This window comes from Malurus melanocephalus, unplaced genomic scaffold (assembly GCF_030028575.1).
Source record: "Malurus melanocephalus ecotype Western Australia unplaced genomic scaffold, MMel_1.1 scaffold_41, whole genome shotgun sequence".
In the NCBI taxonomy this organism is placed as follows: domain Eukaryota; kingdom Metazoa; phylum Chordata; class Aves; order Passeriformes; family Maluridae; genus Malurus; species Malurus melanocephalus.
The window spans coordinates 980,951-1,002,949 of record NW_026623273.1 but is presented as its reverse complement, the minus strand read 5'-3'; the positions used below and the strand labels follow the sequence as shown (position 1 = coordinate 1,002,949).

At 37.1% G+C, this 21,999-nt stretch overlaps 1 protein-coding gene across 1 annotated transcript in view; it reads right to left on the bottom strand.

Moving 5' to 3' along the window:
• Positions 1 to 3,315: 3,315 nt before the first annotated feature.
• The window catches only part of SLC1A3 (solute carrier family 1 member 3), a 63,396-nt gene continuing 44,712 nt past the window's right edge, over positions 3,316 to 21,999 (bottom strand). Inside the window, exons 5-10 of the mRNA XM_057364676.1 lie at positions 20,835 to 20,877; positions 12,624 to 12,907; positions 10,840 to 11,073; positions 8,700 to 8,894; positions 7,192 to 7,326; positions 3,316 to 5,922 (exon numbers count right to left, since the gene is read on the bottom strand). Of these exons, the coding sequence (XP_057220659.1) occupies positions 5,718 to 5,922; positions 7,192 to 7,326; positions 8,700 to 8,894; positions 10,840 to 11,073; positions 12,624 to 12,907; positions 20,835 to 20,877 (1,096 nt within the window). The 3' untranslated portion in view covers positions 3,316 to 5,717. The remainder of the gene's footprint in view (positions 5,923 to 7,191; positions 7,327 to 8,699; positions 8,895 to 10,839; positions 11,074 to 12,623; positions 12,908 to 20,834; positions 20,878 to 21,999) is intronic.

The window sequence follows — 21,999 nt, the reverse complement described above, 5'->3', positions numbered from 1 at the left end:
TGTCTGCCATAAATAACATTATTCTGAATACATTTGCAACGTGGTTTATTCTCTGTGCTTGAAATCCAAATCAGATCTTTATTTTGTCCTTCCCTGTTTGCTGTTTATGGGATATTTTTTGCCAGTGGAAGGAACCAGGGAGCAGTACATGATTTGGCCTGGTTTTAGGTACAATTATGGAGAACAAATTMATCAGATTTCTGTTTTGAAGAGAGRGTAGTGTAAATTCTTAAATTCATCCCGAGCATACAGAGCACAGGAGAAAAAAATTATGGGGGTGCTACACAAATSCTCAGGATCTGGATGGTGTCTGAGAYRTGGCCCTGATGTCTGCATCAACCCYGGTGTACAGAATCCTCACAATTTCAATTCCTCTGGAAACCCTGTGCCAGGGCAATTGTTTTCCATGTTTTATCAGTCAGGAACCAAAACTCAGAAAGGCTCAGTCATGTTGGAGACTGAGAACACTCCTGAGACCTGAATCTGGGTACCTGCTGTGGGGGAGTTCTCGGAGGAGAAGCTGTAAAAATGAGGAGTAAAGCCACAAGAGCAATGGGGCAGATGARCAGAGGAATGTGGGACTGCAGGAAWGAGGAAACTGTTGAGGCTGTGGGAAAAAAAATGAGGCAGAAAATGAACACAAGTTTAGGAGCCAGAGTAATAGTAACAATAGTGGACAAATATCAGAAGAGAGTTGATTTTTTTTTATCATTTTAATCAAGTAGGAAGAGTTCTAAAAAGCTCTTAGAAAGCCAGTAGTACAATGAAGAAAAAACTCAAAGCAATAAGGAAAACCAGAAAAATGTGCAATGTCTGGAGAAAGGAAGTTGTAAAGAACAAAGAAAAAGCACTAATATAAAAATATACTGCTGAAAAATGCAGTTTTTGAGGCAAGTATTTGTGAAGCTGTGCCAACTTCTATAAATACAATTGGCTTTAAAGTGAGGAGATATTATAGAAAAGCTGAAATATTTCATTTTGACATTTTCCAGGCAAAATGATTCAATGTTTTATTTTCAAGTTCAGTTCATTTTACAGCTGATATTAATTTGAAATAGAGCAAAATCATCTAGAAGTGAGATAGGTTTTTTTTTTTTTTTTTTTTTTTTTAAGCAACAAAAAATTGTTTCAATGATGCCTTGGAAGAATTACTCTCCCTAGTTTTTCAGTTCTCTCACTGAAGTGAAAAATCAATTATTCGTGCAGCCCTAGTTGTGTAATGAGGCATGTTAAGGAAAAACTTTGGTTAGAGATGTGGGTGCTGCTGTCTTAATATTTTGGAGTTTTAGGTACATCTGTGTATCTCAGAGACATCTGAGGAGCTGGTTGAGGGAAGGGGTGAAGGAAAAGGCTCTTCTTGAAGGATGATATCATCTGGCTACTGCTCTCTGTTATTAGAAGAAGTCTTGCTGCCTCGCTGATGTTACAAGTCTGGGTTTTCTGTTTGGCATGGAGATGTAAAAATCTTCCTGTCTTACTCCACACTTCCAGGATCAGCCTTAGCTCCCTTTAGAAAGAGGGAAATGCAGACAGATGGTGATCTACCGGTTCATCTCAGAATTTCTGTCCAGTTCTGGGAAATGGCTGATCACACTTGAACCAAGATGATCACACACTGCTGTCACAACCAGGACCCTGCTGGTCACACGAGAAGGAAGACAYGCTCCTCTACCTTTTCTGTTTCAACTTTATTAAAGCAAGCAAGAGTTAGTTAGAAAAAAAAATAGCCTTAAATTTCTTGTCAGTTATGCCTGCCCTGGAACACAAATGTCACTTGTGCGAATTCAGTCCTTCAGAAGAAATACTCTCCCGTGCCAGTAGTTGATTTTCCACATGCATAATCTCTTTGCTTTATACTGGCCACACACTGTTACAGGRACAGGAATTCTTGCTTAAGAATGGCAAGGCTGTTTTGTTCCCCAACTTCTAAATGAAAATACTGCTGAAAAATTATGGAAGAGATCTCACTTCTGCATGAGGGCACAGAAGAGTATGCAAGGCCACTGTGCCACTAATATCTYCAAGTGAGATGCTGGAGCATGAACAGAGAAGGGCGATGGAGCTGGGGAAGGGTCTAGGGAGTTTGTAATGTAAAGGGCTGCTGAGGGAGCTGGGGRTGTTTATTCAGAGCAAAGGAGGCTCAGGGAGGGCGTTATCATTCTCCACAAGTCCCTGAAAGGAGGACAGGKAGGGGTTGGTTTCTTGTCCCAGATTACAACTGACAGGATGAGAGGAATCAGCCTTGAGCTGAGCCAGGGGAGGCTCAGGTTGGACAGCAGGAAGAATTYCTTCCCAGGAAGGGTTGTCAGATACTTGAACAGGATACCCAGGGAGATGCTGCAGTCATCACCCCTGAAGGTATTCAGGAAAAGGATGGATATGSCACTCACTGTCATGGTCTAGCTGACAAGATATTCATCAGTCAAAGTTTGGACTCAATGATCTCGGAGGTATTTTCCAACCTAAATGATTCTGTGATACACTAGCCCTCTTTAACTCTTCCCATCATGATAGCACTTCCAGAGATACAAAGATACTTACCTGGATGGAGTGAATAAACCTGCAGATAACTAGAAAAAAAAAAAACCTGTGAAGAGTTATGCTCATGTGCTTTATAATACCATGTCTTCTCTGAAGRACTTTTTTTTACAAAATTTGTTTGCACTAAAACACCACAGACAAATTTCACAGAGGTCATTGTTTGATGTTTTGCTGGAATATGCACAGGAAGGCAGGGCTTCTCCCTGCTGYCTCCATTTGCTCCAAACAGCACAACTTCCCAGGTGCAAGGGATTCAGATTGTGCCTTTTGTACCTTCCCAGTACTTCAGATGAGATGCTCACTTCCATTAGATGTTAGCTGAAGTTTTTGCCAGATGAACCCAGCACCACAAACCACTTTCATGAGACAATGTCAAAGATGGTTGTAATGGGGGTTTGGACCACCTAATTATGCATCCAAAATGAACTGGCAATTTTCCAGTTTAGCTGAATCACTAAAAACATAAATACTTTTTTTCTTCTTTGATTTTGCAGATATGAACACATATTTATATTATTGAATTTGAATGAACTTCGGTAGGATAAACACTGGTTCCTTTAATTCCTAATGCACCTCCCTTCTACCATTTACTTCTTTATTTTTGATCATGAAACTAAGCAATTATTTGTAATAAGGAAGYCCTGTAACATCAAAGCCCTGCTGTACAAAATGTCCTGTAATTCCTGAAATCCCATGCTATGAGTTTCTCAGCCCTGAGTTTGTACAAAGCTTCTATTACAGAGARGAAAAGAAAGAAATTTCCTTTGGAAGAAATTCTAAATCACAATAAGAGCAGTAATGTAAAACTATTTTTATTGAAAATACATCTACAAAGTAATGTTTCTCAATCCACTCTGGGTGCATACCAATGCAGAACCAGTGAGGGATGGGGAAGGGAATCTTTCTATAATACCTGATTTCCATAAGAAACAAAGTTAGTATAAAAAAAGATCACATTCTTTGTGACACATTTCATTTTTCTCAGCTGATGTCATAGAAAGACAGCCTTTTACATTGTCTTTGCAATGTATTTCCAAACAAAATCTTAACAAAATTTAAGATGTTATGCCATAAATTCTACAGTTAATGTTTATACACACATTCTGAATACAGTATCTATATAAAAATATCTCTAATTATATATCAGAAAATGCCTGTCTGTATCCTAGATTTGCATTCTGTTAGCAAAAAAAACAAAAAAAAAACCCCAAAAAACAACCCATATTTTCTTTCAGTCATTGATTTAGGGATTTCATTTAGAGCTTTCTTGGTTTGACTGCTCAATAACCTGTATTAAACTCTGCTCACTTCATTCTTTTGAGAGTTCTTGCTCATATTGTCTGGATTACTCAACTGGAGAAGACAGACTGGAATTTTCAGTCCCAAAAAARCAATTTTGCCTGGGAAAAGATTTGTCTTTGACCAGCATGTTGACATTTTTGCTACAGTTACTTGTGCACTGTATTTAGGAAGTTTAAGTAACAGAATGCAACATATTCAATATTTTTTGAATGGTAGCTGGGACAATGCAAAGGGATCTTTCATTTCTGTCATCAGAAATTTTTTCAGCAAGGGGAGGGAGAAAAAAGGAAACTGGATATTTTAATAAAACAGATCACTGAACATTATTGTGCCTGTCAATTAATATTTTTTCTTTCTCCCAACTGCATCTGCACTGTATTATAAAACTTTCCAGTATAACCTCTCTGATAACACAAGGCAAAAAGGAAAAAGTACACCATTTGTATTTTTAGAAAAGGGCTTCTTCAGGGAATAATCTTGAACAAAAGAGCTACTGTGTTACAAATGCATTGTCTCACTTTTTTCATTCTTTCCCTTTCTATTCCCTGAAAGATATGTACAATATTTAATTTAAAAATCCTTTCTAATTAAAATTTCAACATATATTAAAATATATTTTATTTTTCAATTTGCATATCTTTTTCTAGTCAAAGGTACAAAAGCACCCATTTGTTTTATTTTCTAAAGGGTTCTCTCTTCTATTTCAGGTGCTGTTTACAAACTTTCTAGGAAATCAAAATTTTGCAATAAGGTAGGGCRCCTTCTCCAGCTGGAAAAACATAAATCCAGTTAATACCTCTACACTTTGTTAGTGGATCATGAATTTGGRAGGTTTCCAATCAGAAAACCTCTGCTGGTCTCAGGGATTCAGATTAAGATTCCAGCCCCTTTAGGATCTGAGCCTCTCACCCTCTGCACCTTCTGCAGAAGGCTGGCATTGCCTTCTTATAATTGCTTATTAAGTAGCTCATTAGTGCATCCAGAGCGTGCAAATTTTTTTATCCAAACAGAGATGAAGACACAATTTCTGCTCCAGACAAGGGCCTTGCTCCTTCAAACACTTAGACACACAGATTTTTTAACTGGGTTGTGATGGTGGAATTAAGGGAGCAAATCCAGATTGGAAGTACATACTTGCATATGTAAATGTTTGCGGGTCAGTGGGAGCCAACTAGGCTAAATTTTTATTAAGATCAGCTGAATCTAATTCAAAAAATCTGTCTAGATAAAATATCTTTCTCAAAATATTTCAACTCAGCTGGTAAAAGTGCTGATTTGGGGGTGYTTCTTGTTCTTTATTTATATATCTTCCCCCCTTTTATCCCCTCAATTAATCTCCTGCTTTATATTGTCCTGCTAGTATTTGAACAATAATATAACACTAGAGAAAAAAATCAGATAAAATAGCAAAAGTCCTGTTAATTTACTTAGCTGGATGCAGTTATCAAGTTAGAAGTGTTGATTGTGTGTTTATAGATGTTAGGAATTTTGCAACAGGTATTTAAAAAAATAAAACCATTTTCAGGCTCTGTTATCTGCTTTTACTTTCCAGTTCATAAAAAAAAAAAGAAAAAAGAAAAAAAAAAAAAGATTCACAGGACTGAGTAACATATACACAATCTCTTTTTTTTTATCCCCAGTTAGCAGATGTCTAGCAGGACCAGTGTTGTTGCCTGTTAATTTTTTTTTAAGTGGGAAGCCAACATATACCATGATCACTGCTAGTTTGGAATATATTTTCATTAATTCTTTCCAGTGCGAGCATAAAGGGAGAAATCAAGGAATAGATGAACTTGGTGAATTCAAGACATAAATCGCCGGAAAAAGTGTGTGTTTTCCCACACTTGTAGTGTTGAACTCACGCTTTCTCTAGCCTACATCTTGGTTTCACTATCTATTGGTTTCTCGTTCTCATTTTCTTGCGAGATCAGCTGGTATGGTTTCTTCATTTCGTTCTCCTCTATCACTGAGTTGCCCATTTCAGCATCCCTGTTCTTCAGCTCGTGCCGTGATAAATGTTCCACAATTCCTGCTCCGATGGAGTCTCCCAAGACGTTGGTAGTGGTACGGAGACGATCCCTAGGGAAGGAGTAGKGCATTAATTCCATTCCTTGCTCAAGGGAACTCGCAGGCTGGCTGCTGAAATGGCCCTTAAATAGCTGCTAAATGAGTCACCTGTTTTAGATACATTCACTCATCTCAACTGTTAATGCCATGATTTCTTCTGCAGAAATTAACAAATACAAAGGGATGTGGAATCACAAAATGTGTTAATACCCTTACAAATTCACAGCAAGAAACAGCCCTGTGATGAGGATGGCAAAGGGAGCATTTGGCTTCATTGAGGAATTTCGATACTCTTGGTTATCAAGAGTTTGGATTTTTATCCTTTGAAAGTGTAAGCCAGCAAGAATCTGTCTTCTTAGGTTAGGTTTGTTTGTCTCTTGGTCATAAACTGATGATGTGTAATTTAGTAATTTAAACTTGGTGATGTGTAATTTAGGGTGGAATTGTGCAGGAATGACTCAAATTAAACTACAAAAATTCATCCCTCTCAGAGGGCTCTGCCCTGCAGATGCAGGAGGCAGCTTGACCAGGAGTGACTGGCAGGGTCAATAGATAAGCCTCCACCYAGATCATGGGGATAGATAATAATTTGAAGACATTTTGTTCTGATAACAACACAGGCAACTCCTTTTGGGGATCACTGGGGTAGACTGAAGGGTAAAAACCCCTGAAAACATTAAATAATAGGTGTTAGATGAAGTAGATGTTGGAGGGGATCTTCCTTTAATGATTTCCTGCACCGAGGGGGATATACACCTCTAAAGGTGTCTGTCATCTTTTACAGATAGATACATGGAAAAACTGGGGGGGCAATACTTTGTGGTGGCAGTTAAAAAATTATTTCTGCCTTCATGGGGTAGAGAGATGAACCTTTCCTAGGTTAGACAGTAAGCAGGGCTAGTATGAGTGGGTTGGATCTGATCCAGTTCTGACCCTGATTAACAGAAAATTTTTCATTGCCATCCTAGGAAAAAATAGACAAATAAAGCAATTCTTTGCTTATTAATTACATGTATCTGAATGTTTTCTTTGAATCCTAATAATACAGGTTTCTAGGTAAACATTTTACATGCCAAAGGAAGCATAATCATGCAACACTCCTCACCATCTGCTCTAAGAAAGTATCTTAATATCAAGAGAAAGTATCTTAATATCAAGAAAAAATTACTGTTTTTAACACTTGTGTCCAATTGCCTTCCCCAGCAAAAGACTGTAGTATAGCCAGAACGTCTCACTTCTAAATATGGTTTAAGGCTTTAACAACTCCACAAAGATACTTACAAGAACCAGTCCACTGCAATGATAAGAGTGATGTCGTCTGTAGGCAATCCTACTGATGTGAGCACAATGACCATGGTGACCAGTCCRGCTTGAGGAATGCCTGCAGCCCCAATACTGGCAGCTGTAGCAGTGATGCTGTGCAGAGAGATGGCAAGAGCAGTTAATTGATTTCTGTAATTAAACTGTAATGAAAGCTCTCCTTATCATCTGGCAAACGTTAAAATCAGATAGAAGGCAAATTTGCTTATAGGCATAGTAAATAAAAAAGATGAGCCTAGTCCCTTATCTGAACACTCTATAGCTGCAGGGGAGTATGACCCTTTGTATAAAGTGTTTCACTAAACCTCTATCCAGAAATCTGGAAACGTGATTGTGTTAGGTCCTAAATTTCCTGCTAGATGCCAAGGGCCAGACAAAAACAGTACTGTTACTTGTCCCCACCCACTGAAAAAACTCATTCCACAAGCTCAAACACATTAAAAGCTGAGGATGTAGTTCTGTCCCGGCAGATCTAACACAGGAACTTTTGCTCTCTGTCCGTCTCACTATAACTTCCTGCCAGGTGAAGTCTCTGTCCTCCAGCAGCTGGCGTCCTGCCATCAGAAAACAGAAAGCTGCCAGAAGCCCTGAGTCATACAGTGGCGTGACCTTGTAGAAAAATGCTTGTTCACACCTGGTTTAGGAAGAATTTGTTTTCTTTGGTGGTTTTCCAGGAAACAGCTCTAGCAATAATGAATGGGAGTTTTCTCAGAGGGTAAAGGAAGTTTTGTCTTATGTTAATGAATATTGAAATAAACGGATATGTTTTATGGAGAGAAGCACTGTGTCTAAATTTCCAGTGCTCCCGTATGATAGATACACATCTCTTTGTCCCACCTTGCTGACATTCCTTTCTTCTGCGTTTAATCATCACTCTTTTTCCTTACACTGTGTTAAAATAATGAAGTTAAAGCAGATCAATTACCACCGAGTGCTAACTAGTGGGTTGTCCGCTGTTCTATTTCAGATAAGAAGGCTTGCATGCTTGAAAATATAATCTGTCTTCACCACTTCTATCAGCTGATGCAATAAAAGGTGTTAGTGCTCCTTACACAGCTAKTCCTGTTTGTATCCTGAAGCCAGGTTTTACTGGCCCTCCTAGCAGGAACAATGTGCTGATTTTATGCTGTAGCTTTGTACCTGCATTATAAACCACCTGATACTCATCATCGCTCTCTAGGTGTCAATAGCTGCATGGGTTCTTAAGAAAGAAAAATTTGGAATTAATTAAAACCTGTTCTTGTGGTCATTGTTAAGTGCAGTAATGGGTACATCACGTTACAGTCTTATCTAAAGGAGAATATGTGCTGGGGATCCTTCTGTGTGCAGAAGGTGGAAATTACAGATAATCTGATTCCGTARCAGTCCTTGTTTTTAGCTCTAGATGTTTTCATTTAATCCCACAYAAACCAGCAAGGGATCATCACAAAGGTGCTTCTATTAAATGTAGGTAACAGTGGTGTCCATACCTGATTGTRATAATCTGCCCAAAGTTCAGATCAAAGTTGTTGACTTGTGCAATGAAAATTGCAGCCAAAGCCTCGTATAAAGCAGTTCCATCCATATTAATTGTAGCACCAACTGGGAGTACAAATCTTGTAACTCGTTTGTCCACTCCATTTATTTCTTCTAGACACTTAAAAGTAACAGGTAGTGTTGCAGAACTGAAACAAAAAGAAAGAAGATAATAAATTATATAAATTCTGCCAAGAGGGTAAGAAGAGTCACACATTATAGTGACAAGAGAGACTGTTCTGTCTTAGTTTTCATGTGACCTACCAGATTTATTATTTTCTTTAATGGAAAGGCTGAATTTAAGCAGTTCTAATGGTGAAGGTCCTCTTAATCCTCTTGGAAAATTTTCCAGCTATTAATTACTGCCATTCTCTACGTAATCCCTACTCTGAAAGTGTCTGAGTTCAGTGTTTTGTCACAAGGTTCTTCTGCCAGGCAGAGAAAGCTGTTTAGAATTCTTGCTTCTCACTTTTAAGTCATGGAGCAGGGATTGAATCATAGCTAGATGTTATTTTCTTGAAGGTATACAGACTGGGCTATTCAAACCTTCAGCTGAAAGCACTTATTTACTTGCAGGCTCCCCTGGAAAGGGTGTTCTGATCGATGGTTAGATTACTTTCCCACCTATGGGTTAACACCAGCAGGCAGCTAAACACCCCACAGCCACTCACCTGCTTGCCTTCACCCCTGGATGGGACAGGCAAAGCAACAGTAAAAGCAACAGTAAAAGCAAGACAAAGGAGAGGTTGAGAATAAAAATGTTTAATAAATAAAGGAGAGGTTTGGAAGAAGAGAAAAGAAAACAAAACAATATGAGAGACGCACAGACACCACTCTCCCCCTCCCACAGATGGACCAAGAGTGGTATGCAGCCAGCTTTCCTAAAATCCTCTTTCCCCTTTCATGGCTGAGTATGACGGATGTGGCATGGAGTATCTCTGTATTTAGTTTGGTCCATCTGCTGGCCACATGCCCTCCCAAACCTCTGGAACCCCTAATTCACCGTGGGAGGACAGAGAAGCTCCTGGTGCTGTGCAAAYGCTCTTCAGCAATGGCTAAAATGTCAGAGTGTGATCACTGCTGGTTTGGCCACAAATCTAAAACAGGGCTCTATATGAGCTGCTGTGAACAAAATTAGCTCTGTCCAAACCAGACCTGTATCTCTACATCTGATCACACCAAAGCAAAGAGGTTTTTAAAGACACACCAATCAGAATGCTTGGTCTCAGTGAAACCTTAATTGCTAACTACATAACAGACTTTCTAGTTTTTGAAAACTGTCAATCTTCATCAAATACTGATGAAAAAATAAAAAGAGGCTGTGAAAGATGGTGCTAGAAGAATATCTTTGTTGACAGTCGTCTTAGAGTAGAATGTAAAATAATTTTTAAAATCACTTGCACTACAGTAGGCTGTCTTGCATCAGCCTAGGTTTTTACTTGAAAATAATCTCAGACACCAAGGACTTGAGTTTAGCATTACAAAGCAACTGACTGAAAACCCCTATCTTTAGGAGACATTTAAAAATCTATTAAAATAGAAGCTGTTTCATGAAAGGTSATGTGGTATAGAAATGTACACTTTATTGTAATAATCTTTCCTTCTRTCATACAATGCAAACAGCTTTTTAAATTCATGTGGCATACCCATGATCACCTGCAAAGAGCAAAAGTGGCATTTCTGTTGTAGGCTCTGTATCCATAATTGGGTATCAGGATTTTGAGCACAGAGTGCCAGCTGCCAATGGGAATCCTCTCTACAATTTTGTGTTTGCTGCTCCATTTTGCCAGGCATATTTTTGYCAGCTGTATTCTTCATTATCAAACCATTAAAAACTACTTAAAAGAGCAAACACCACAACTAACCAAAGTMAAAAGGGTTTTGGCCGTATAGCATGCACTACCAAACAGATTAATTTCATCTCTGTTCTGGATTACAGAAGGCAGAGTTCAAGTCAGTATCAGAGAGCAACAGAACTGAAATACAGRACCCAAATGAATATTTGAACACAGAGTTCACCAAACATTAGGTAAAAYTGTTTCTTAAACCAGTAATACTATAAAATCAATATGGGTTTAAAACATTGTGCTATACCTGGAAGATGTTCCCAAAGCTGTGACTAATGCCTGGATTAAGCCTCCAATAAATACCCATGGGTTCTTACGAGTGATCACGAAGTAGAGAAGAGGTAGGACAATGACAGCGTGAATCAGCAAACCGATGATAACCGTCACYGTGTACATGGCCAGCTGACCACCGATCACACCCATGTCTTCCATCTCAACAATTTTTCCAGCAATCAGGAAGAGAATTCCRAGTGGGGCATACCTGCAAAKAAGAAATCAAATCAGYATTTCAAAACAATGTAGAGATTTTGTCCTTCATCCTTACTGTTTACCTTTCTATGCAGAAATACAGAATTTCACTGTTAGGGTGCTCCTATTCAGGAGCAGTTCAATAATTTAACTCCTTGACTCATAACAATTCAACATGGATTAAACCACAGTAGTGACTGTTTGTGGTGGATTCAGAATCTGGTAAGAATTTTAAGACATACACCATGCCTTTCAGACAGGGAGGAAAATGAAATATCCTTGGAATTCAAATGTAGTTAAAAGCTAATTTAGCCAATTCTGTTATAATTCTGCCTGTGTGAATTCCAAGCACCCAGTTCTATGCCAGTGCTCTTTCCCATCTTATTGAAGAAGGAACCCACACAGAAATCTGAAAAACTTATGAGGAGTTAATGTATCTGGCCATGCTACATTTTACCCAGTGGGGCACTGGATAAATATATTCATCMTGAAGAAATCTGTGTGACAAAGGTTGGCTGCATTGTGGGACAGCAGCATGGGCAGTATGAAGTGCTTGTCCCTATCAGGAAGCACAGTGAGAGGTGAAGAAAGARCTGGTGCTGAGCATAAAACTCTAACATAATTCTGCTGCAGCACTACTTTAGGTTCAGCCATATTCCTGTACATATCCACYTGTCTTCTCACAATGAGACACCACAGAACAAAATCTATCCACTGTGTCTCAACTGCCCTTTAAACCATCAAATCCATGTAGAAATTTATGTGAAGTAACAATTTGCATCCTCTGCTTTATTTTAAGCATGCTTGTGAAGGAAAAAAGATTTTAGTTATTGGAGCAAATACACTTATTTTTGTTTTCATGGCAGTATGTACACGTGTGCTCTTGGATAGACTCTCAGAGTTGGTTTGTCAGTTTTATCTAGTAAAGAAGGCAACAAGACATAATTTCTTTTCATAGCTAACCTTCTCCCTGGAGAATAACAAGTCTTAATTTTTTTAAAGATTTCATATCTTGAGGGAAAAGTTATTTATTTTATTTACCTAATGAACACAATAAAGAAAACAGGAAAATTATGTGTGTGTGTGAGCAGCGCAGCTACAAGGCAAGGACGTGCACACACACCCCACAAATACAGGAACCTGTTATGTTGGAAAATTGTGATAACAAGGTTTAGCTGTGTAGAAATAAGATTATGGGAGATGTTTGTCRGTTTCCTTCAATGAGTTAAGATTGGGATACAAGGAAACTTTATTAGCTTACTGCTGTGATGGCTATCTCTACAAAGCCATGGATGGATGGCTCTGTGTAAGGGTAGCAACTTCTGACACAGACCATGGTTTTTCTTATGTAAAATGTGAAACTCACATAAAAAGTTGGTATGTTTGGGAAAATTATTGTCATAGAGAGTTGCAGCTCTTGAATTCATTCATGAAAAAACTACAAGGTAGATAAAATCTTATTRTCTGACTTTCTGCCAAGCAGAGTCTTGCTACCCAGTACCTGACTGAGATGAAAAAATATTGTTAGCAGCTTAAAAAGGAATTTATCGAAGAGGCACTTACCACATGATTAGAGCTACCAATCTCATGATAGCCTCATTAAGGCTATCAAAGAAGTCTTTCAATGCCTGACCTTGCTCTCTCATGCTCCCAATCACCAGGCCAAAGCTTATTGAGAACACCACCAAGCCAAGGGCATTCACCCCGTTTACGGAACCTGGAACAGGAACTATTTCCTCTTTCATTCGGGTGAGAGCTTCCATTGCTTCTGACACGTTGCTGATTATGGAAGTGTCGTTGGGTGGAACAGCCACTTTAAACTTTCTCTTTTCATAGTTGGTTTTGAACTGTTGGAACAAAAATAAAAGGAAAATAAAAACTCGGTGAATCAGAGCAAACAAAGGTTACAATCACAAACTAAATTATTAAATACTATAGTAGAACATTAAATTTTTTTGTTTAATGTTTCTAAGTAAAATGCACTATGATGAAAACTTAGCTTTCCTGAAAGCAACAAAAATCCATATTAACTTCAAAAGCTAGGTCTTCAGCTTTAGCTTCATTTTCTCATAATTATGCCAAAGTCAAAGATGCAGATTTGTCATGCTCTTGTATTTTGTAACAAAACTATTGATTCTTAGTTTGCAGTTTTATAAATTGCTATTTTTTCCAACAAAAAAATTACAACTGTTTATGGTCTTTTTTTGGCTAGTGAAAATATTTTCATGTGCTCTGGAATGTATTTGTTCATTTTTTTGTATTAAAAAAATTAGACTGAAGGTAACTTAAATATAACATATCTCTTTCTTCCTTTGTTATGACAAAGACATATTATTCTGCAGTACAAGTCCCCACATTTCTTAATTAAAGGATTTTACTTTAAATGGTTCCATTACGAAACGGACAAATCATTTCTAAATCTCAGTATGGTCCTAAATGCCTGCTTTGAAAACCAGCTTTTCACCCCCAAATGTTTTTTGAAGGAGAAATTTACATCCTGAATATTTCTGTATGCACTCAAAAAGCCCTGCGGCTCTGTCCAGGTTAAATTCTGTTGAACACAAAGAATACTAAATATCATTAATATAATGTTTCTCATGTATCTCAGGATGTTAATTAGTGCATAAAACCAGCAAAATGCTGGTGTCAAGGTTATTCAGCAACTTTGGATTTTTATTCTTTTGGGGCTCCCAAGAAAAACAATTAAGTCCAAAAGTTTTAGTATTATCACTGGTATCTGGAGCCTGTTGAACATCTCAGAAATACTTGAGTGAAATGAAGTAATTATGATCAAGAGGGGAAACATGAGTATCTTTCAACACTAGCCTGATTTAATATTGTTTTCTGTAACTGAGTATTTTTAATCACTCCTTCCATATATTTGAAGTGTTGCTCTAAAAGCTTTAAGTCTGTCAGAATGTCAAATAAAACCTGCTTRTGGGGCATTTATGGAAAGCTTCTGAATAATACTTAACAGAACAGATCATGAAGGTCAGATATGCTTGAATTTTGAATAAAATCTGCAAAAAWTTTTTAAGATATGGGCTGTAGAGAAGTCAACTGAGAGCTGTGTSAGCAGCTGGCTGACATGGAAAAGCCCAGTTCCACTGCGTCACCATTAACATCCAACCTGTGATAATTGTTTGATCTCTTAGCAGGACAATTCTACTTTTTAAAGTGGCAGAAATCATACTGAGCAAAAAAAGTCACCATTTTTTGGCCAATTCACCCCACATCTGTAGGGGTGAATCAGCTCTCAGTGATGAGACAATGTCAAAGAGGGAAGAACACAAAAACTGGAACTGGATAGCCAGGGAAGGAGGGATGAGGTCTCTTTAAACAACACAGTGATATTAGATTGCAAATGGGAATGGAATGTAAATGCTCATTAAAGTGTTTTTTTATTCTGTCTTGTCAGGAATGTTAAAATACTGCCTTAAGTGCTACATCAAACTTTCCCTTTCCCTTCTTTCCCTTTCCCTTTCCCTTTCCCTTTCCCTTTCCCTTCTTTCCCTTTCCCTTTCCCTTTCCCTTTCCCTTTCCCTTTCCCTTTCCCTTTCCCTTTCCCTTTCCCTTTCCCTTCTTTCCCTTTCCCTTCTTTCCCTTTCCCTTTTCCTTTCTTCTTTTCCTCTTTTCCTCTTTTCCTCTTTTCCTCTTTTCCTCTTTTCCTCTTTTCCTCTTTTCCTTTTCCTCTTTTCCATTTCCTTTTCCTTTTCCCTGTCTACAGCTATGGTAATTGTGTTACACTTAAATTTCTGTTGCTGTTTTTCAGTAGGGAAAAAACCTTAAGTGTAAATTCCTTAATGCAACTGTCTGAAGGATGCAAATACTCTTCACTTGCAGGCATGCAGTCTCTTTATGGGTATAATATTGATTCTGGTGATTCCCTCAACAAAGTCCTTTTCAATTTCAGCTGCTAAACTGGAACAGAGATGTAGATCTTCTTTGTTAACTCACCTTATTCATCAGACTGAAATATTCAGAAATATTACTAGGGAGAACAGTCTTTCTGGAAGCTGTTCCAGAGCAGTGGGCAAACAACTTATTTAGAGTGAGATCAAAACTGTAACCTAAGCAATGGGTGCAAGAAGAATTTTATTTGCTCTGAAAATTTTAATTGAGCCRGTCTTTCTTTTATTATAGCTGACTGAACTCAAGGAAGTCTCTGTGGATGTGCCTTCTGTGGATCTGTCTTATGCTCAAAGCTGTCTATCAAAAGTCAAGAGAAGTTTCCTGGTGAAGCACCAGAATGAGGGGAAACCAAATACAGGAAACACAAGGGAGGAATCTACTCAGGGAAAAAAGTATAGGTGTAAAGAAGGTGTAAAGATTGATCTTTATTCTTATTATTGCTTTTTCAATTGCTTACAGGAAATGGCYGGATGAAGAACCACCTTCAAGATGTGAGAATGTGTTATGAAATAGATGAGGAAATAGCACAGTTGACTATTACTGCTCTGCAGAGTAAACGGTGACAARATATAATTTCTTGAGCTTTTATGACATTCCTATTTTCAGCAGATCTCTCTCTCAGTGGGAATCTGAGTTATTAGCTTTTAACATAGCTCAAACTAAAAGTTTAAAATCACATTGTGATTCTGCAGATTCATTTTCCTTTGCAGCTTTCAGAAATAGTATAAACTAAATTAAATAAATACGCTCATATGAGACATTGTAGGCTTAAGGATCCCAGAAAAGAGATGAGAGMTTCATACACCAATAACTTTGATGAGCCAGACATATCACTGAGGTCCTCTCATTTCTGAGAACATTGGGTCCCTTGTGTCTCCAGGAAAAGGCATTTTTGCCAAAAGGTAAGAATTTAGATGCTGATAATTTTTCCTTAAGTGAGAACAATAGAGAACAATTGAGGAGCAAGATAAATGTTACTTGAATGCCTTAATTTGRATAGCTTTCTGTGAACAATCTTATCTGCAAATAAATTGCAAAAATAATGCATTTCTGGACTTTTTAAATAAGTATGGTAGAAACGAACAACTGGAAAATTAAYTTTAATTAGCCTAGCTCAGCATGAAATAGAAAATGTAATGATTTTATTGTACAATACAATGAATTAGTTGTTTGCACTTTCATTATTACTTTGTTTTTATTAATGACACAAGATACCTACAGTCACTTAACTTGGATATATTAAAGGTCTTTTGAAGAAACAGCCTTATAACCTAACAACAGCACATCCCAGTGGTTTRACTTGAAGAGAGGGTAACTGTAAAGGTAACTATTCTGAAAATTTATAATTCACTGTCATAATTTACTCTGAGACAATGTAATTAGTACTGTCTGTGCTAAGTCTGTATGATGATGTTKCATGTAGTGAATAATGATTTTAAAAGCAACAAGTTTGCTTAAATGCAACCCTAAAAATGAAAAGAAATTAAGACAGTGATATTCTATCTTCCTCATTGTTTTATTTTTCTTTGCTTTCCATATGGAAAAGTATGAAAGCATTCTAAATTTTCTGCAGAAGAGCTGATGACACAAGTTGTAATACATCTTAACTAGCCAAAATTATCATGAGGAAAAGACACCATATATTAGTATTCCTTTCTGGATGTGTGATTAACACTTCCAATTCCCTTGATAATGACAAGTTCAAGAAAGAATATGGAATTAAAAATATCTCAGAAGAAATGCAGTTATCAGATGCAGTTCTTTAGGCTTGGACTGACACCAAACTCTACCTACTCAAAACAGAATGACCCTCCACGAATTTTTGGGCTGATTCTGTTTCTCTTGATTTTCCATGTTTGTTTGAGCTCTTTCTGCCTTTTGAAAGACCCCAAGAGCACAGCACGAAGAATGAGTGGCTGAGAAGCAGCATCTGCTTACCAAGCTCACCACTGMTCATCCCCAGGCTAGAGAGAGCATTTCTTAACTTAGGAAAGAAACAGAAATGAAAAGATATGGCTGAAAGATAAATCCAAAGGTTTTTTTAGATATCCCTAAACTAGGCGTGAATACAGGGGCATAGAGAAAATTTTGAAGGAAGTAATATCATTTTTGGTAAGTGTGGAATATTTACCTGGAGTAAATCTCTTCAGATTCTCTTGTTATTCATGAAAAATYACAAAGGACTCAGACGATCAATGCATAGGGGTCATGACACATCATTTGGAAATAACCAGGATTAGAAAATATSTTATTTAGATTAATAATCTGCTATTTAACAACAGCCTGAAAAGGCTGAGGTACTCAAGGAGTTCTTTGTCTCAGTCTTCATTGTSTGGCACTCAGGCTTTCCACATCTCTCAAGCCCCCAGGTGGAATCTGGAGGAGCAAAGTCCCTCTCTAAGCTGAGGTTTGGAATCACCTGATGAAACTGAATGGAAGTCTGTGGGACACAACAAAATGTATCCCAGAGTCCTGAGGGAACCAAACCACTCTCCATCAYACTTGAAAAAGGGAAAAACCTGGGACAGAAAATGTGCAAAGAAGGAGGATGAGGAGAAGTAAAAGAAAAGGGAGGCAGCTTTACCTCATAGTCTTGCTGGAAAGAAGCAGGAAATGGAATTCAAAGGACCAAACAATTGGAAGAGGAACAGTAGAATATTTAGGAAGATATTTCCCAGATTAGTCCTAAGGCTCCAGTCTCCCTTCAGGACTCTTTGTCTCCCTCCAACAACCCTACAAAAGCTTTTCCAACTCCATTTAAAACCCTCCCACTTTGGTTGTGCTCTCCACACAATTCCATATAATTTCATACCTTCCAGTGGGTTCCAATACAAACTAGGAAAGAAACCTGACTAAGGATGCTTCAAGACAGAATGTGCACATCTGATCTATGCAAAGAGGTGGTCTAAATGTGCAGTGCATATTCCAGGGATGATTCCCAGGTGTGTAAAGCTGTGGGTCAGTCTTACACTATTGAGTGTGGACAGCTGTGAGTAGCAGTGTGTTTTTTGTTTGGACCATCAAACATGGTGTTACAGAAGAAGATTTGTGTGCCAGRTGGATCCTTCTACTTCATAAATCTTCTGAGAAACTTACAAAAGAATGGGTGGGAATTTTTGAAAAGAAAGTTGTGGAGTCAGATGTACAAAGTCATCTGGATACCTATGAATGCTACATATATATTTGTAAACTAAGATTTTAGTTTAACAAATCTGCTACAATAAAATAACTGTTAYCTAAAAACTTAGGGTTTGGTACCAAGTTTAAAAAGTAATGGTATGACAGATTAAAAACCCTGATGCTTCAGTAAATCCTGGTATTTTCAACTGCTGCTGAAAAGAATCTACAGAATCTACAAGACATCTTTAATTAAGAACATAACTCTAGAACTGCTGGTCACCAAGCCAAGTTTCCTGTTGCAGTAGAATACTTTATCAAAAAAAAAATTAAAGCTGTAATTTTTAAGATGCATTTTTTCAAGATGTAAAATGTCTGAAATGTTATTATGACTTAATTGAAAATGTTTTCAGGAATTCAAYTTTGAGTAATGTAGGGTAAAAACGTTAATAAGTTCCAATTTAAATTCAGTAAAAGGGATTTCCATTTCTTTTTGTATGTTTATCTTATCTAACTCTGTTCCCACTTGGTTTTTGTACCTGAATAGTTTCTCAATCAGTATTTTTTTGCTTTATATGTTGTTTTCTTTTGATGATTCCAACAACTCCTCTCTTTACAGTGTTGGCTTTGCATGAATTTATGAATGAAAAAACAGAATATGCTCAATATTCTAAACAGTCACATTCCTCTGGCTTTAGTTCATGTCTTGGTGTTCAGTCACTTCATATATCCTGCAGCTGAATTTAACTTTTTTTGATGATAACTTGATAAGTCAAAGAGAAATTACTGTTAACTTCTAAATGTTTATTTCATGAGTCATGAAAAGTTACAGGGAGGTAACCCAACATGCCARCATCTGTAAGAGATTATTCACTTTGTTGCTGTGACTTCATGGTACTGTGGTGTGCCAGGGTCATGCTACCCKCTCTGGCAATTTTTACATATCTCARCACAAAGTGCTTAGARTTTCTTTCACYTGTAAATTTAAATGTGTGCATCTTATGACAATRTCATTCATAAATATATCAACTGAGGTACTCCCATTCCTCCAGCAACTTCCACTTCTATGTCCACAAATTTTAAAATTCTTACAGTCCCCTGCTCAACTATTTCATTTGAAAAGCTCTATTTTCATCAGGAGTTCAAAAAACCCCAAACAACAACAAAACCCCAAACCGAGTAACAAGAACAACAGAACAAAAAAAAAAGCCCATCACAAAAACAAACATCAAAAACCTCCCCCAAAATTRAAACCAAACCAACAAACAAAAAAGAAAAAAAAAGTAAGAAAGAGAAAATACTCAATATTGTGGAAGGAAGGTTTCAGAAGCCTTTGTGGTTTTTCTAGTTTGTTTGTCTTATGGTTTTTTTTTTTCATTTTTGTTTATAATGAAGCTTTACTTTTTCTTTAAGGCATTTATATCCTTCATCATAACTGAGATAAATTAATGGTTTGTTATCTGCTTAAATAATTTCCCACTGAGATAAATTAATGGTTTGTTATCTGCTTAAATAATTTCCCAAATCTTTGAAACTCCAATCTGGAAAACACTTTGCTTTCAAGAGCTGTGGATAATAATTTGCAACTTGAGAGATTTATGAAAAATGCTCATTTGCTACAGCTGTAACTTTATGTCTTAATTATTTCATTATTTTGAGATAAAGATCATACATATCCTCTTTTATTTATTCTTATTTTATTGCATTAAACTCTTTGAATTTATTTCTAGTTTAGATATAGTTTTGCATTTCCATACTGCTCTTCTGCATCACTATGCTGAGTTCATCAACATCCTTGCTGAAGACAGAGGCATGGCATTTGTGAGTCTTGGACCTGGGTCTAGTTTGCTTTTTAATCTTTAATCTAGAAATATTTAATGCAGAAAGTCACTCCTTTTTATTGGTTTGTGTTTATATAACTAAAGATAATCTACAATATCTTTTCAATTCCTCTGCAAGATGTAACTCAGCTGGACTTTGGAAAGTTTATACTTTATCCTCTTACTTCTTGACCTCCACATTTCARCTTTTTTTTATAGTTACAGCAGTAACTGGTAAATAATAGCAGTTCAAGATTTTCAGAGAGGTCAATATGAAGCAATTAGATTTTGGAAACACATGTTCTAATGTCACTGAATCTATAATGTCCTCTATTTTAAAAACAGAATGTAACTGGTTATTAGTTTTTCCATAGAACAGCTAAGGTTAAGACCAAGCTACTGACAGAGGATTTTGAGAAGCAACATAAACAAAGCACTCCTATGAACTCCTGCTGTAGGCGACAGGAAGTTCTTCTTTTGCTTATTTTGTTCATGTCCACAATTTTTTTTTCTTCTATTTCAAACCTATTCATTTTTCTCACATGACAATGGCGACTGCCTTCCAAACTCTGCACAGACAGTGAATATCTCACTATCTCCCAGTTTAACATAACACTGTTYTAGAAAAGCAAATCCTGAATCCACTTTAATGAACCTTGCTGTCAGCTTATGAATYTGACATCTTGAAAAATATAATTTTTTGATTTGCCAAGTCGTGTGGGTTTTCTTCACTTCTCATGTCTCAACATGATTGAAAACAGAGAATAGATTTGGTTGGTTTATTTAGCATTTTTTTGACAGCTGGCAGCAAAAGTTATGTTTCTGCTCTAAGTACAAGTACATGATATTCTTAAGGCAAATGTGATTACATTTAATTTCTTCTTCATGTTTTATTTGGAAATTTAGAAAAAAAAAACATTTTTACCTGTTTAAAGCAAGCTTCCACCAGATTTGGAGGGAACATATTTCTGTGAAAGAGAAAGAAAATAACATAAGAAGTGATAATACTCTAATAATGTCTTTTGTAAGGACACAGCTAATAAAAGAATTGACCAGCCAATATTTGAAGGAAACCTAAGACTAACATGTGATTACATATATAGTGAGACCTTTGCACGAAGCATTGGCCTGGTCAGATTTATCAGGACGATGTGTAGGTTTGGTTAGATGCTGGCAGCTGGAATCTCTGCTTCCAGTGTTGTACAGAACGTCCAGTTATGGAGCAGTATATTAGCTAAATTACTAAATATACCAAGCTCTATGGGACAGACAGACTTTTAATTTTGTTTTTACTAATGTTTTATGAATCCAGATTAATAAGTAATTTAATAATATTTAATGTATTCTGAGTTYTCAGTTTTTGCAGTCATGTAGTCTAGTACTCCATGATATTTATCAGTTGATTTAGTCTTGTGGCTAAAACCCACAATCTTTCTGAAGTTGGAGTATTCTGTTAAATATACACTATACATATGTGTATACATTTGTTGCAGATGGGGTTTGTTTCTTTGTTTTCCTTTGTTTTGTGCATTTCTGAGGGATGTAGAAGTAGCCTAACTGAATTAATCTTGAGGAATCTGAGTGTAAACCTCCTCATGGTTCTTTCTGTAGTCCCCCTTCCTGGCAGCATGACTCTTGGAGGCCTTTCTCCATGTCTCTGGATTCTCCAAATGGGTTAGTGGAACACAAAATTTYGGTGGTTTTACCTGTGGAAAAGCTCCTGAGTTCAAAACCCCAGTTTCCCTACTTCCTGGAATACATCTGTGACATATTAGCTCTATAACAGAGGTATTGCAGAATCTCTGAGCAAGGAGAAAACAAGAYTTTATGTCTTTTACGTGCCCTCTATTTCAAGCATTTTACTTGCCTGTTCCTGGAAGTTATTTCCCATTCATATAATTGAATAAGTTGAGTAGATGCACCCAGGTTGGTGGCTACAATTCAAAATTAAAATAAATAACTAAATTAGGGGTTCAAGTGAAGTGGGAAAACTGTTGCAGTTTGGAAGAAAAGTGGAGGAAGTTGGTAATAAGTTCTTTGCTATGGAAGGAGGGAAAAAGGCCATGCAAACAACAGAACATAGGTCTTCT